This window comes from Monomorium pharaonis, chromosome 8, assembly GCF_013373865.1.
Source record: "Monomorium pharaonis isolate MP-MQ-018 chromosome 8, ASM1337386v2, whole genome shotgun sequence".
Taxonomy (NCBI): domain Eukaryota; kingdom Metazoa; phylum Arthropoda; class Insecta; order Hymenoptera; family Formicidae; genus Monomorium; species Monomorium pharaonis.
This window is the reverse complement of record NC_050474.1, coordinates 17644931-17659640: the sequence shown is the minus strand read 5'-3', so window position 1 is coordinate 17659640 and position 14710 is coordinate 17644931. Positions and strand designations below refer to the sequence as shown.

General features: G+C 35.0%; 1 protein-coding gene across 13 annotated transcripts in view; it reads left to right on the top strand.

Annotated features, from left to right (window-relative positions):
* The window catches only part of LOC105833865 (nesprin-1), a 138787-nt gene that overhangs the window by 73241 nt on the left and 50836 nt on the right, over window positions 1-14710 (top strand). For 12 of the 13 annotated variants that reach the window (XM_036290847.1, XM_012675921.3, XM_036290846.1 and 9 more), the window contains 4 exons: window positions 10171-10981; window positions 11058-11216; window positions 11279-11641; window positions 11739-11849. In XM_036290847.1, coding sequence (XP_036146740.1) covers window positions 10171-10981; window positions 11058-11216; window positions 11279-11641; window positions 11739-11849 — 1444 coding nt within the window. Of the gene's footprint in view, window positions 1-10170; window positions 10982-11057; window positions 11217-11278; window positions 11642-11738; window positions 11850-13925; window positions 14533-14710 lie in introns of those variants that run through there. The other variant, XM_012675923.3, reaches the window with a different exon arrangement.

Below are 14710 nucleotides of genomic sequence, written 5' to 3'. Positions count from 1 at the left end.
TAATTAAACATTTTTACAGATTTTCGATAAGTTAATGATACAAAAATATAAGAGTACATTATTTTAATAATTAATATTATTTTATATTCTAATAAAAATGTAGGAAATATTTTATTCTAAATATTTTATTCAAAATTTAAAGTTTTAAATTTTAATATAATAATAATAATTATTATTATAAATTTATTAAAAATATAAATATATAGTATATTATAATATCAAAATAAAATTAATGAAATATTTATTATATTGAAAATAACAATAAAAATTAATAATATTTTAAATTGTGCCAAATTTGATTTCCAGGTCAGAAATTTTTTTATTATTATGTAAGCATTACTTTATTATTTGTTATGTATTTTATATAAAATTGTAATAGTTCACGGGGTTTGAGCTAGCACAGGTGTTATTAAGGTCCTTTTACGAGCAGATTTGCATGTGCATGTATAAATGTGTATTTGAGGCTTCTGATGCTTATGTTCCCGTTTTTTCCTATGATATTATACATTTTTTATTTCAGCAATTGTATAATCTGTTCTATAATATTGATGTAATCAATATTTTTAGTATTTTTTTCAGGTGATCGTATTTCTTTTAATCTTATTAGCATATACTTTTATATATTAATTAAAAATATTATGATTAATGCAAGCGTAGGATAAAAGATGGTTTAATTACTGATAGTGTTCCATATATACTGAAATTTCAAACTTAAATAAATATATAATTTTCTTTAATATATAATTATGTAATTCAAGATGTTTACTTATATTTTGTAAAAAAATTTTTTGCAAATTCCTGGATTTTCTAAGAATTTCAAATTTCAGGAGAAATTAGAAAATTTAATGCAGCTTTAAAATATTTTAAAATGATGTATGCCATATTTATTACTAATCGATTATCGACATTTTGCAACATTATATTAAGAAAAATAAAGATTAAAGAAAATTTTGTTAAAAAGGAAGACAGAATTTAAATTTAAAAACAAACTTTTAAAAATTTCTGTAAATATATCAATAAAATCAATAATTCTGAAGAATAAAAAAAATTTTCTGAAAATTCCAGATTTTTTGGATTTTTTTGTAATAGTAAACAATCTATTATTATATATCTTTATTTAATTTTATTTGTATTTTTAAGATACCTGATTGCTATACAATTTTATTAAAAGTAAAACTTCAATCTTAATTAAAAAATTGTATTTAAGACTGGATTTCTATTTGAGACATTCTCAGTAATTAGGCCACTTACCTTATGAATTATTATATTTGTTTCTTTAATTTTGATGTACATTTAGGGGAAGATTGTGAGAAATTGTTGAAAGATTATGATCAGCAGAATACCGACGCGTTGCGAACATATATTGTGTTCGCGGCAATTTTGACAAAGATTTTCAAGAATATAATCCTACCACGTCGCATCGTCGTTCAAATCATTGCCAAAACACTATGCGAGCGATCGACCTTTCCGTTACAAAGTCAGTGGTAAATGAGCAGTCGGTCAATGAGCAAGGAAGCTAAAATACTCGTAAAACGATAGTGCAATTATTCCAAAAGAAAACTGTTGGTAGCACACGAATAAAAGTTATTTCAAGAAGACTTACGTTTAAAGTGCGGAAAAATGACAGTGAGAAACATTTTTCTGAAAGTTCTTAAGGTGGATTTAAATTTTCATAATTTTATAATTGTTTTATATTACATGCGTGTATGTGATAAAAAATATAATTGTAAAATGATATGACACACACACACACACACACACACACACACACACACACACATTAAATACTTTAATGTATTGCGATAAAATATTCTCCGACAAATTTCCGGTACACCATTATGCGTCACGCTTGCGCTACTCCGATTCACGCTTACATAAGGTTGCATAAAAATTACAAAACGAATAGGTACACGATGACAATTAGGACGCAATGTGAATGCTGGTCCAAACTCGACGTAATGCCACTGGCATATCACAACGAGTAAAAATAGAATACAGAAATATAAATACTTCGCAGCCATTCTCGCGCTTAACATAGCCAAGATTTAATTAACTATCTTTCATTTATGAATTTTTTCATAAACAACAAGAAGAAACAAACGAAGCGATACCGACAACGTTTCCCATCTTTAAACATCGACATATTTTCTTATCTATAACGTTCTTTAATTTGGATCGTCTGAGCTTAGGCAAAGCGTGCTTGAAATTCAAATAAGGATCATCAGACATTATTTTTCATTTGTATCACTAAAACTTAATTTTCGAAAAATCCTTCATTTTCTTTTATCACAACTTTAAAGTTCGATCTTTGCTATTTTTTTTATTAAAGAGAAGCTTAACACAAGCTTATCCCAAGGGTAATTAAGGGTAAATAAAATACCCAAAAGGGTAGCAATCGCTACTTATTCTTCACATTTACGAGAGTCTAGTCACGGCGCGCGCACACACACACACAAGCTGATGATCGCCGATACTCATCGATCCATCCTCGCTTCATTACGCGCTACGTCATCACCGAATCCGTCATATGACGTAATACGAGCCGTATAACACCGGCTAAACACTCGATATAAGATAGTTAGACCCGGAGGAAGGTCGATACGTATTGTCCGTTCCCAGAGGGGGGAAACGTATCTATGGCCCCTACCTCAACCATACATTTTTTTGTCGCCCCGAGTATCATCGGTCGCGCCGCAGTTGATTCCCAGTCATCAATCGCACCGGCATCGACGACGCGCGTCACGAGCGCGCGCGATGCCGACAATCGGCATCTCAACCACGTTGTCGTTGCATCTCCCCGTGCCGACGCAGCATCATCGACGCCGATCGCGCGCGACGTATAACGCCGGCGCGCGCCCGACGTCTTGACGTTTTGCCAGGTGGCGAATTGTCATCGCGGCACGACGTCCCGCCTCCGGCGCTTTTATTTACGTTCCGCGTGCGGATTTTGTGTTGTCGCTCGGTGCGTAATTGTTATTTGCATTGTGAAACATTCGCGGCACGCGAATGAGCGAGGGACGCTCTGGTGAACACTCGACAGACCTGGACAGGCATGAGCTTACGTTTTGGGAAACGTCAGGCTCTTTCGAGGTACAATGTTTTTTTTGGTTCGTTCTCTTTTTCATTCGGAAGAAAGAAACTGTGCATTGGTTCGGTAGAGAAATATCCGCGTCCCCTCAATCGCGGCTCAGTCAAGGCGATTACTTAAACTTGCGAAATCTTATTTCGTGCGCAAATGTCGTCGAAATACATCTAGCATGATATTGATGCACACACATGTGTCGCATGTAAAATAAGAGAATTTTTAATCAGAAATGGTTTATAATTGCAAATGGACACGCTTAAGTTTGTATTATACTTTCATATCAGCACGCGTCATTGAGAAAACACTAGTAGTATTTCACAAAGTTCAATTCTTTGAAGCGTGTCCCAAGCTCCAAAATTAATTTCTTTTTCTAATAATTGATTAACAATGGAATAAAAATTGCGCAGTAAAAATTATTTTGCAAAGTTTTTTATTTAACAAGAAAAGGTTTTTATTTAAAGAAATAAAACTTTTGCAATACATAGAGGACATCCTGATACGTAAACTATTCTTCTTTTGCTCTGTTCAAGTTCATCCTGAAGGGATAAAATCAATCCCTAAAAAGTAATTCTAATTTTTTGATTTTGTTCTATTATTCGTCCACAAAAAGAAATAAACAAAAAAATTATTTCTGTTAATGAGATTTATTGATTAAAAAACTTATTAAATCGTAATTGTTTGATAATAAAATTATCAAACTCTACATATATTGCCAAAGTTTTATATTAAAAAAAAAAAAAAAAACGTTGTAGAGTTAGGATATTATTCTTCCTTAGTAAAAATGAGAAAGTTGTGATATAAGATTTTATACCTTAAGATTATTGTCATCAATACGTAGTTCGCTGACCGATCGTAGAACGCGTTCGATGTTGACTAACTTCTTGTTAAATATAGATTTGCTAGCTGAAACAAAGTCAAATGTTACTACTAAATCGTTATGACATACCGCGTACACATAATGTAAGATGACACATATGCATCTATAATGCATGGTATAATAGGATGCGTCGTAATAGTCGACACGCGACACCAGCAATCTTAGAACGTTTAAATTAAAACAAAATTTTTGTTAAATAATGAAGAAAGATTGCTGACATTGACATATCATATTTGTTTTTTTTTTATATTTCTTAACAACAGAACCTACAACTTTTGAAAACATATATAAGTACAAATTAAAAATATCTTCTAATAGTAATATTTATATTGTTTCGAATTTTGCAATAATATTTTTGATAACAAGAAGTAAAACGATTATCTGACAGAATAAAATTGACATAAAAATATTAAGTTAGGTTAGGTTACTCATTAAACAAGCGAATGGATAGATCTCATGATATATCTTATATTTTTTATTTCTCTATATGATTTTTAATATTTTATAATCAATCTTATTTATAGGTTTGCCCGTTTATGTTGCACCACAATTTTATGTTCAAAATTGTATTATGAAAAGTATAAAAAAGAAAAATATTAAAACAGTAATTCTAGGACGCTACAAATGAGTAAAATAATCTAATATTATTAATACTACAAAAGTAAGCCGCCAATACCATTTTGTTTTTGGATAACATTTCTTAAACAAAAACTAAGAGTAAAACTTTGCAAACAAATGTTAACTAAAAAGTGTTTTCTATCAGATTGCATATGGCATAGTTTTAATAAAAAAATAAAATAATTAAATTTAACAATAATTTAATAGTTATAATTTTATATTTTGTAATAATTAATGTTTTCACAACGTAATCAGAATGGAATATATATTGAATAATGCCATTGTCGAATCGACACTGAATACTTGCGTGTGTACAATAACTTATTGTCCAGGTGAAAATTACAATCTCTAGCTCACGCGAATTGGGCGCTATATTTGTTGATTTTAAAACAGTTTTTACATGAAGTCCCGTTCTGTAAGTCATTATTAATACAGTATTAATACAATGCAACATTTATAGTCACAGAAATAAGGTATTGCTTTAGCAGCCTTTATGCCTGTATTGGTAACTTTACTTTATTTACTATTGTTTAAATTTATGCAGTTTGCAGAAGAAAGTTGTAAAATTTTTATTTTTGTTTTTGAAGACTTGTTTTTTATCAGATTTGATAGAGAAAAAAGGCATAAATATACGTGGGTTTTTTTTTCTTTAATTATTTAAGCAGATCGTGTTTTTATAAGTAATTAATAAAATTCAATTTTTAGTTTTTAAGAAATAAAAGGGTCACTTTAAACGACTTGTGTTGGTATTGGCTACTTTTTCCAATAATTTCAATTATACTGCTTAAGTGAATCATACAAATAAGTAGAGAACCGTCAATGAAAAATTAATTTTTTTATCCGCATTGATTATCCGATATAATAGAAGAATAAAATATCTTCGGTAATATTGCATTTTTAGATGCAACTACATTTCGATATTTTTATCATATTCCTATAAATTTTCTGTAATAAACTTATGATGAACAATATTAATATTCCTTTGACAATCAATATATGTATTTGAATTTTCTTCTAGGTGATTTTCTTAATATTTTTTAAATATCTTTTTTTTATCTACATTCATTTATAGTTTATACATTTAATGACATTTATCTGCGTATTTTTAAATAACAGTATACGTGTATGTAATTCCAATCGCAATTTTAGTTACTATGCTGTTTTGCGATTGTTGTTATGACTCGTGTTATTTCAATATGATAGTCACGGTGCCAATATAATCATGTGCAATATGAATGGACGCTTATAAATTTGCCGATTCAATCCTGGCTAGCAGACCGATCTGTTGCTACCAATGCTGCAAATCTCCGGAGATATTCATATTTTCATCGAAATACTAAAGCGCAATAAGCTATTCGAAGAATACGCGAAAAGTCGCACGCGAAGAGATTTAAAATAAGAAACTTTGACCGAAATTAATCCCCGCAAAATTTTTGTTACAAATTGCGTGACGTTCACGCCACGTGTGTTTTTCTTTTTTACATCACTATTTAAAATCATCCCAGTTCAGTTCTTCGTAACCCATCGGCCTTACGTTTTCACCGGCCGATTATTCTTAGGACTTGGCTAGCCGGACCGATTCTAACATCAGGCCGCATGCGTCGCGGCGCCTCGCCAATGCGTCTCGACTGGCGTCTAACGCTTAGCTTCGGACGACTATGTCCCCCCAATAACGTTTCGAACCGCGAACGCTGCTGTTTGGCTTGATAGTGCCGCGCCATACTGTTATCCGGATAAACGCGAGGACGAGGATTAAAGAAAGAGATAAGCGAGAAAGAAAGGGAAGAAAGTGAGAAGTTCGCGCTCAGGCTCCATCGTGAGAATCGCGAATATTACACGATTATCGCAACCGGACACATAGGTACATATACAGGGTGTCCCAAAACACATGGGTCAACGCTCGTAAAGAGGTAGAAGGAATCGAGATGAACATAAAAAGTCCAATATTGTCTTGGGTTAGGTTCACCAATAATCGAGGTATTAATTTTTCAAATTATGCAAATGCAAGCGCGTCGAGAGAAGAGCACGATCCGCTCGAGCCATAACACGGAAGAAAAAATCTGTCGTGAATGTACGATAAGCTTTCATTAATTTACCGTTCACAATTACGACAGAAATTAATTAGATTATTTCCATATGTTAATATCTCAATTATTGGTGAACCTAACCCAAGACAACATTAGACTTTTATGTTCATCTCGATCCGCTCTACCTTTTTACGAGCGTTGATCCACATGTTTTGGGACACCCTGTATATCGCTCCGACTTATCGCTCGATTACGATCGAGCCCGTGCAGACAGATCGAGAGTGTTTCCATCCGGAACGTCGCCGGTAATGAGAAATTTTTATGACACCTGTCGGACGATTAAGACGAAATAGAATTCGCGCGCGGCGAGAATCGCACATGGCCGCCATTAACCAGTGAGCAGTTGCGCGATCGATGAAGCGAATCGCGGTTTAGACGCGAGCTCGCGTGAGAACGGATAATCGTTTCGCATCCGAACTCATAGCGCTGGAAATAGATCGCTGCGTGCGAACGTTAATGGCTCTTTGGTGGAAACTCATTTCGGCGATGAATTTGGATTTGGTTGTCGCGGCACGCTAATTTATCGTTCCACACAAGTTACACGATTTTCATTAATATACGCGGACGCGTGAATGGATAAGATAAATGTATCACGGCGGCCGATTATTTGGACGACTGAGCTTCTCGCAAAAAGACATCAAACCATATTAAAAAAAAAAAAAAAAATTATTAAGAATAAGATCGAAGGAGCTGCCATGATTTATACAATTAATTTGCTGATTACATCACAGGTTACATCACAGATTTCTTTTTCTCTCTTTCTCTCTCTTTTTTGTCTTTTCTGTCTATATTTTACATTGGATCTACCGGCCGGCAATTGAATCTCGTATTCAATTTGTTGCGATGATGTCATCGTAAGAAAAAGATCGTTATACACAAAACAAAACGTTGACATCGGGAACTTTCATGGTCATATATTCGCGAACAGCGTGACAAAATCGACAGACATAATATAATATCACTAATTAACAGTTAATCTTTAGCGAGTGGGCGACGAAGGGAAACGAAAATAATTGTAATGAATTTCAAACTTACAATTTTGCGTGAACCTCCGTTTGAGAGACGAGAGTATGTCATCATTAAAAAAAAAAAAAAAATAATAGACCGTCTTAATGCTGACGAAATTGTTCCGCTTTTCTTTCGAAAGGACGATGACAGCATGCGAGTTCTTGGCAGATGACATCAATGTTTAAATTATTCTTTACTACTCATGTTGACTGTACAACCGGCAGCAAAAAATTGTATAATTTGCATGGTTCGTGTTTAAAAAAGAGGTTTTTCCTCATTTATTACAAAAAATCTTTAGTAAATATAAAATGCAAAATTATGTTATTATAAAGTTTTATTGCAAAATTGGGTATTTTATTTCTTTGTTCTGATAAAAAAATAATGTAAAAAATAATATTAAAACGTTTATTATTAAATAATTTTGTTTCGAGATGCATCGATAATGTGTGGATGCTGAAATGAAATAATTATTTCGTAAAATCATGTAACATCTTCCTTGAACATTGTCTTCCTCGTGGTGTACCGCAAGTTTGAATAGTCGGCCAAACTCCCATACCTACTTCCTTCGTCTACTTTTAGCCAAGGCTGCCTCGACTGTGCGACTTCGCCTGGGATCGGGCCAGCCGAAGCACAGCGACACGCATTTCCGATTCTAAATTCGTATCACCGCACTACGAATAATCACCTAAGACTACCGATCGTTCCATAAAAATTTTTCCACGTGGAGCATTAATATAATATTTAATATATTATTTTATAACTTATATATATATATATATATACTTGTTAAAATGTTTTTACAACAAATAATTAGGTTAAATGGTTTTGGAGAAAACTATTTAGTTAATATGGTATAGACAAATCCTCTTTTATTTACGTATTTTGCAGAAGAAATTAAATTTTTTGTATATTGTTATATACAAACAATATATAAAGGCTAGTAGCTTTAACAAAAGGTATTTATAACTAAGAAATACATGTAAACAAAAAATATTTATACTTAATATTTATTTATATCGATTGAATAGATTTGTTTGTTATTACATTCTAACTAAATTATCTGTTGTTTCAACAAAATATTTTTTTAATGTCGCAGCGACATTTCAATAGTTACACACGAATATGCAATATGTTTTATTCGATGATAAGAATAATCTATTTTTATGTTTTACATACAAGAAATAAACATTTGAAACCTTCAGCAAAAACTATTTAGTTCAGATATTTTAAAAAATAGCAACCGAAATATTTTATTTCTTATAATATACAAAAAAATGAATTATTTTTGTGAAATACATATTAAAAATATTTGTTTACACTATTGTTTACACTAACTAAATAAATTAGTAACATTATAACTAAACAGTTTGATAAACAGTACTTGACAAAACTATTTTTGTTAGTATCAATAAATATTTTTAAAATTTATTTTTGTATTTTATAGACGCAACACAATTTTTTGTTATATAAAACAAAATATTTGATTGCTGATAAAAAAATTTTTAATTAAACAGCATATACAGAGTGTCAAAAAATTCGTGAATTAAAATATTATAACAGAAAAGATCTAAAAAATTAAATAATTATTTATAGATTTTATGTTTCAAATAGTAATTTGTTAGATAAAAAGAGTTTAATTAATTAAATTACAGATTAGAGATTTTAAACCATGGATGAAGGAATATCAGGATGGAATAGATGCGGAAAAATCCTATTGTTAACGCCGGTCATTGAGCGGTATTTAATATAACGATAAAACATTGATTAGACTCTAATCCTTTGATATATAAGGATTTAAGAATCTAAGGATAATAAGAATCTAATCATTAGAAGAAGCTGAACTATTGGATAAGAATTACTGCAAAAATAAAAGATTCTTAGTGTCAAAAAGAGAAAAAAATAATCCCACTCGTTAAATATCGTTTAATATCCCTGTCATTTTGAGCAGTCTCTTTGTTCTACATCCTGGTCTCCCCGGACTTATGTTCCGTCCTGAAATTTTTATATTCATCGTTTAAATGGTACCTGTCATGTGGTCACTAACATTGTCCACGTGACTCACGGACCTGCGACTGTCTAGTCTGTGAATGGCCGGTTTAAAATTTTTAGATTGCAAAATTATTATTAGAAATAAAAATTTATAAAAAGCACTTTACTTAATTTTTTGAAATTTTTCTTGCTTTTTTGCTATAATATTTTAATCCGCAAATTTCGGGACATCCTGTTTATGCAATTTTAGCTATTTATATTTTTACATATAATTGATATTATTCAATTTTTTGTTCAAGAAAAATATAGTGTTAATACTGGGTATTTTAGTTTCAAAAATAAATTAAATGATCTAGCTTATTGTTCTCACCAATCGCCAGTCTTCCCTTAGATGTCCAAGTATATTTGCATAGGTTTAATACGTCTGTATGATAAAAGTATATTTTTAAGAGTCGCTCTCTGCGAGAGGCTTTCTCAGAGAGTCACCGTTTGAATCGTCCTTTTAGACTCGTCGGCTCGCTTCGTGGAAAGTCCGAGAAGGCGAGCGAGGATCTGGAGGCGCTCGAGAACATCGAACGTGAGATCGAGCGTCTGCGAAAGCGATTGAACGAGGCGCGCGAAAACGCATCGAATTTGTACGTTTACGGCGTTGATCAGGACGCAACCGAGATCGAACTGGGCGAGCTACGCTCACAGGTTGAGGATCTCGTCGATACCGCCAAGAAGTTCTCAGGAAACATTAAGGCGCGGTACCAAGCTAGCCAGCAGCTAGTACCAACTGACATCACCCAGCATCTGACCGCACTCGAGCTTTGTGCCGAGGCGACGGCACAAACGATGGAGGAGAAACAGAGAGAACAGAAACGTGCCAGGACCGTCAGGTCGGACTATCTGACCGACGTGGACGAGGTGCAGACATGGATCCGCCAAGCCGAGCTCAAGGTACAGGACAGATCGATCGAGCCGGCGATTCTCAGGGAACACCTCCGACAAATACAGAACGAACTGGGCACGATTAGCGACAAGCTCGAACGACTGACGAGGAACGGGCAAACCATCGTCAAGAACACGAGGGACGACGCTGAGAAGGAACTGATCAACAGCACGATCGGCAATCTAACCGAACAGCTGGCGCAGGTCAGGAGTTGGCTGGAGGAGAAGAAACAAATCGTAGGCGATACCTTAGATGCCTGGCAGAGGTTCCTCACGCTTTACGAAGCCGTCAAAGCATGGACGGAGGAGAAAAGACAATTCCTAGTCGAGCCGTTGAAGCTCAGCACTCTTGTGCAAGCTAGACAAAGGCTGCACGAATATTCGGTATGCGCGAAGGAACTTTTTTCCCCATTTTAAGATCTGCGACGACGATTAGATTGACACTTCCTTCGTTTTATAGACGGCAGTCAAGAGCTGCAAGCAGGTGAATAAGAATCTCAGTGATATGGGCCGAGAGTTGGAGAACATCGGTCAAGTAACTAGCGTGGGCGATCTACCGGAGAAGCTCGCCGAGGCGGAAGAGGGCAAGGTTCAGGTTGAGGGTCAGCTGTTAGAAAGGGTTAGTTCACTTCGACCGAAATTTAACTATTATCTAGGTTTACCAAAATCCCCGTATTGCAGAATGCATTGCTGCAAGAGACAAGTGAAGAATGGGAGCAATGCGAGAAGAAGATGAAGGACGTGCGAAGCTGGATGGAGAAGGCCAGGCAGACGCTGGAATCGCCACAGAATAAAAAGAAGCCGCTGCGCGACCAACACGCCATTCGTGAGAAGATGCTCAGCGATATCGCGATTCAAAAAACGAAGATCACGATCTCGGTGGAGAAGCTCGAGGTGCACTTTAGGTCCGGTATCGTCGGTGACAATCGTGTGAAAGACACCGCCGACGAGCTGATTGCCGAACTGAACTCCCTTCACAGCACCGTCAAAGAGCAAACAACTGCGCTAGAAGTTTGTTTAGCGCAGATAGATCAGTATCAGCAGGTTAGAGAAATGGGGGAAAAATATGGCATTCAGCCTTCCGACTGCGGTAGTTTTATTTCCCTCTATATCGAGCGAGATTGTTTTGTTTCCTTTCTAGGAAATTCAACAGTTGAGACAGCACATTGTACAGGTGGAGCAACAGCTGAGGACGGTACTCAGCCCGACGTACATGCCGACTGACCGGGAAAAGGCTCTTCAAGAGCAACAGGTAGGCACAACTCTTATTTCCTCGACTTTTTTGTCACCTGCACAAGCGCGCTGAAGCAGCAATTGATTTTTGCATTTGCTCGATACCAACTCAAAACCACCACCAGGAGAACGCGTCATTCTATCGCTATTTGAATTGCCATATCGCGCGCGCGCGCGCGCGCTATTGTCGGGGGTAGTTTTCTGCGTTTTTGGGCGCGATTACACAAATCTCTTTTCTCATTTGAGTAATTAGAACGCACGTGATCTACAACTAACCGTCGATCGAGCTATTAACCACATATAACTAGAATTAACTCTCGAGTTATTTGCCATTTATCGTCATTCTATACTACGGTAGAAGACAAAATAATTATTTTTTTATATATCTCAAACAAATTCTATAAGTTTAAAATATTCAAGAATAAAATCAATTTTTCCTAATTACATAAAATGAAAAATTAAGAAATGGCTAATAGCTACATGTATAAGCACGACTGGAAGCATCTTGAATGAGATCGTAATCAAATTATAATTATATATTTGTTTTATAAATAATTGCAATTAAAATGATTAATTCAAGATGTTTCCACTGTTTATATTATCCATCGTTTATCCTATATCCTACCCTTTTTTTTACGTGCGTATTTTATTTTGTGCTTTCATACGTCGAAACTTCATCTGGAGTATCACACATCAACATTATTTCCTATTTTATTTTATTAAATTAAATTTTAATAATCGCGCGTTATTTGATTTTCGCGTTTATTTAAAAATTTTTTTTTAAACGTTAATTATATTATCGAGTAAATCTAAAGTTTGCGTACGATTTTTTGAACTATCTTACTGTCAGACAATCGTACGGTTTGCTAACATTTACTAAAATTGCCTGTCCTTTTTACAGCAAACAGCAGAGCTGGTTTAATTGATTTAATAATTTTTCGGTCTTCTTTATCTCGTTTTTACGGCGATGAACGATACACATACATACATTCGCGAATTGGAAATCGAATCTCGAAAATTTTCGATTTCGTGTTCATCATGGTGGTACACCGCTTACAGGGTACTGGTTGGTATCATGTTCTAACCACATGTTGTTCCTTTTCTTACATTTGCCAAACGTACACACGTATAATGTATTTCCTCGAATCCTAGTTCTTAAGATCACTTAATCTTTGGCAAAACTTTTGTACTTTTACCGTTTCTGAAGGGGATTACTTGATTTTGCTTGTTTTATGTGTTTCTTTTTTCTGGTTTTTTATTGTTTAACTGTTTCACACTTATCACGCGTGTACGTCGCCACATCTTCGTATATACGCTCACACGTGCATATGTATATACATATATATACATATCTTTCTCTTTACATATCTCTGTCCATGTGTGCGCGCGTGTATGTTTACGTAATTTAAGTAATCACGCACATTACGCCACTTACGTTCTAGAATGAAAGACCACAGTAGTAAGCAAGACGCGAAGTACTGCCGCACATTCACGTAAAGCGTGTCATGCACCGTTCACACGTATGCATCCCTTACGTGATCTTTAAGTTAGGTCATTGTAATCCTGAAACGTATATACAAGCTATAGGCCAAATCAAGTGACCTCCGATGTCAGGACACGTGTCGAGATTATGAGAGACACGCAGACGGAAATGCGGAACTTCTTTTCTCTTTTTTTTTTTACAAATATGCATTAGTTTACGTTTGTTATTATTTCATTACATTCATTTTACTTACCAGTTGTTTCATTTATGAATTTTTCTTTGCTGTACCCCTCATTCCTTCATACCCTCGTCACTTCCAACGATCGCCTGTGCTACTTTATCTGCCAACTTTTTCACATCCTCGTACGCTTCATCATTATCTCGATCCTGTTGCAATCATCGTCATCTACGTTTGTCTACGGGTTGTCACCGGGACCGTTACCATTTCGTTCGTCATTCATCTTTGATCTTTGACTTTTACATGCTCTGCCCTTCTCCTTCTATTCAATGTCGCCATTGTTAACCGTCACAATTGATGTAACCGCCCTCACTCCGTCCCTCTCGCTCGTTCGACGTGTTAACCCTCTCGATTTGCGAATTCCGCGCGGTCAGATCTACCGTGAGAAAATCAAAGCCTTGCAAAGTAAAATCCAGGCGCGCACCGAGAGGTCTAAGCTACTCGTGCAGCGTGGCACACCGGACTTGGAACCCTTGGACCCATGACAATAGAGATCTACCCCCGTTGAACGAGCTCCGGCTCTCGTTGTCGTTATCTTCATTTTTTTTAGCTTTACGGGTAGACATTATCCGTCTCGAGTGTTATCGGTTCTGTAATTCTTACTCGCCTACTTCTGCCAATGAGTAACGACGACGACAGCCGTGGCGTATCAAATTACACGTGCAAAATTCGATCGAATGCAACATTAGCGACGAAGGCGAGATAGAAAGAAGTGTAAAGTGAAATCCGTTCTCGTCTTCGTCGTCGACGTTCTTCGGTAGGAAACGAACGATTTTCTTTTTAGTACCACGTAATTTTTCTAAATAAGTTTTTATCGAGCACTTATTTTCTAATAGATGTCACTCTGTGAGATTACGAAAACGCGATTACGTTACCATTGTATGAGTGCGCATCTTCTGTCCTAAATATCTTGTGCTTAAGTAGCTATATGACGTGATTAAGTAAAGGAAAAAATAAAAGGCCCGTTCACTGTCAATCGAATATTCGAGTAAACATTCATTCACGAAACCCACTCATTTTACTTATGTAAAATCCCGAAAGAGGTTTTTCGACATACATACTCCAATGCGACCTACTCGAATGAAAACCTTGGCTTAAAAAAAACGAATATCATCTCTCCCCATCCCACGATGAAAAAAAAACAGAAAATTGACATAGT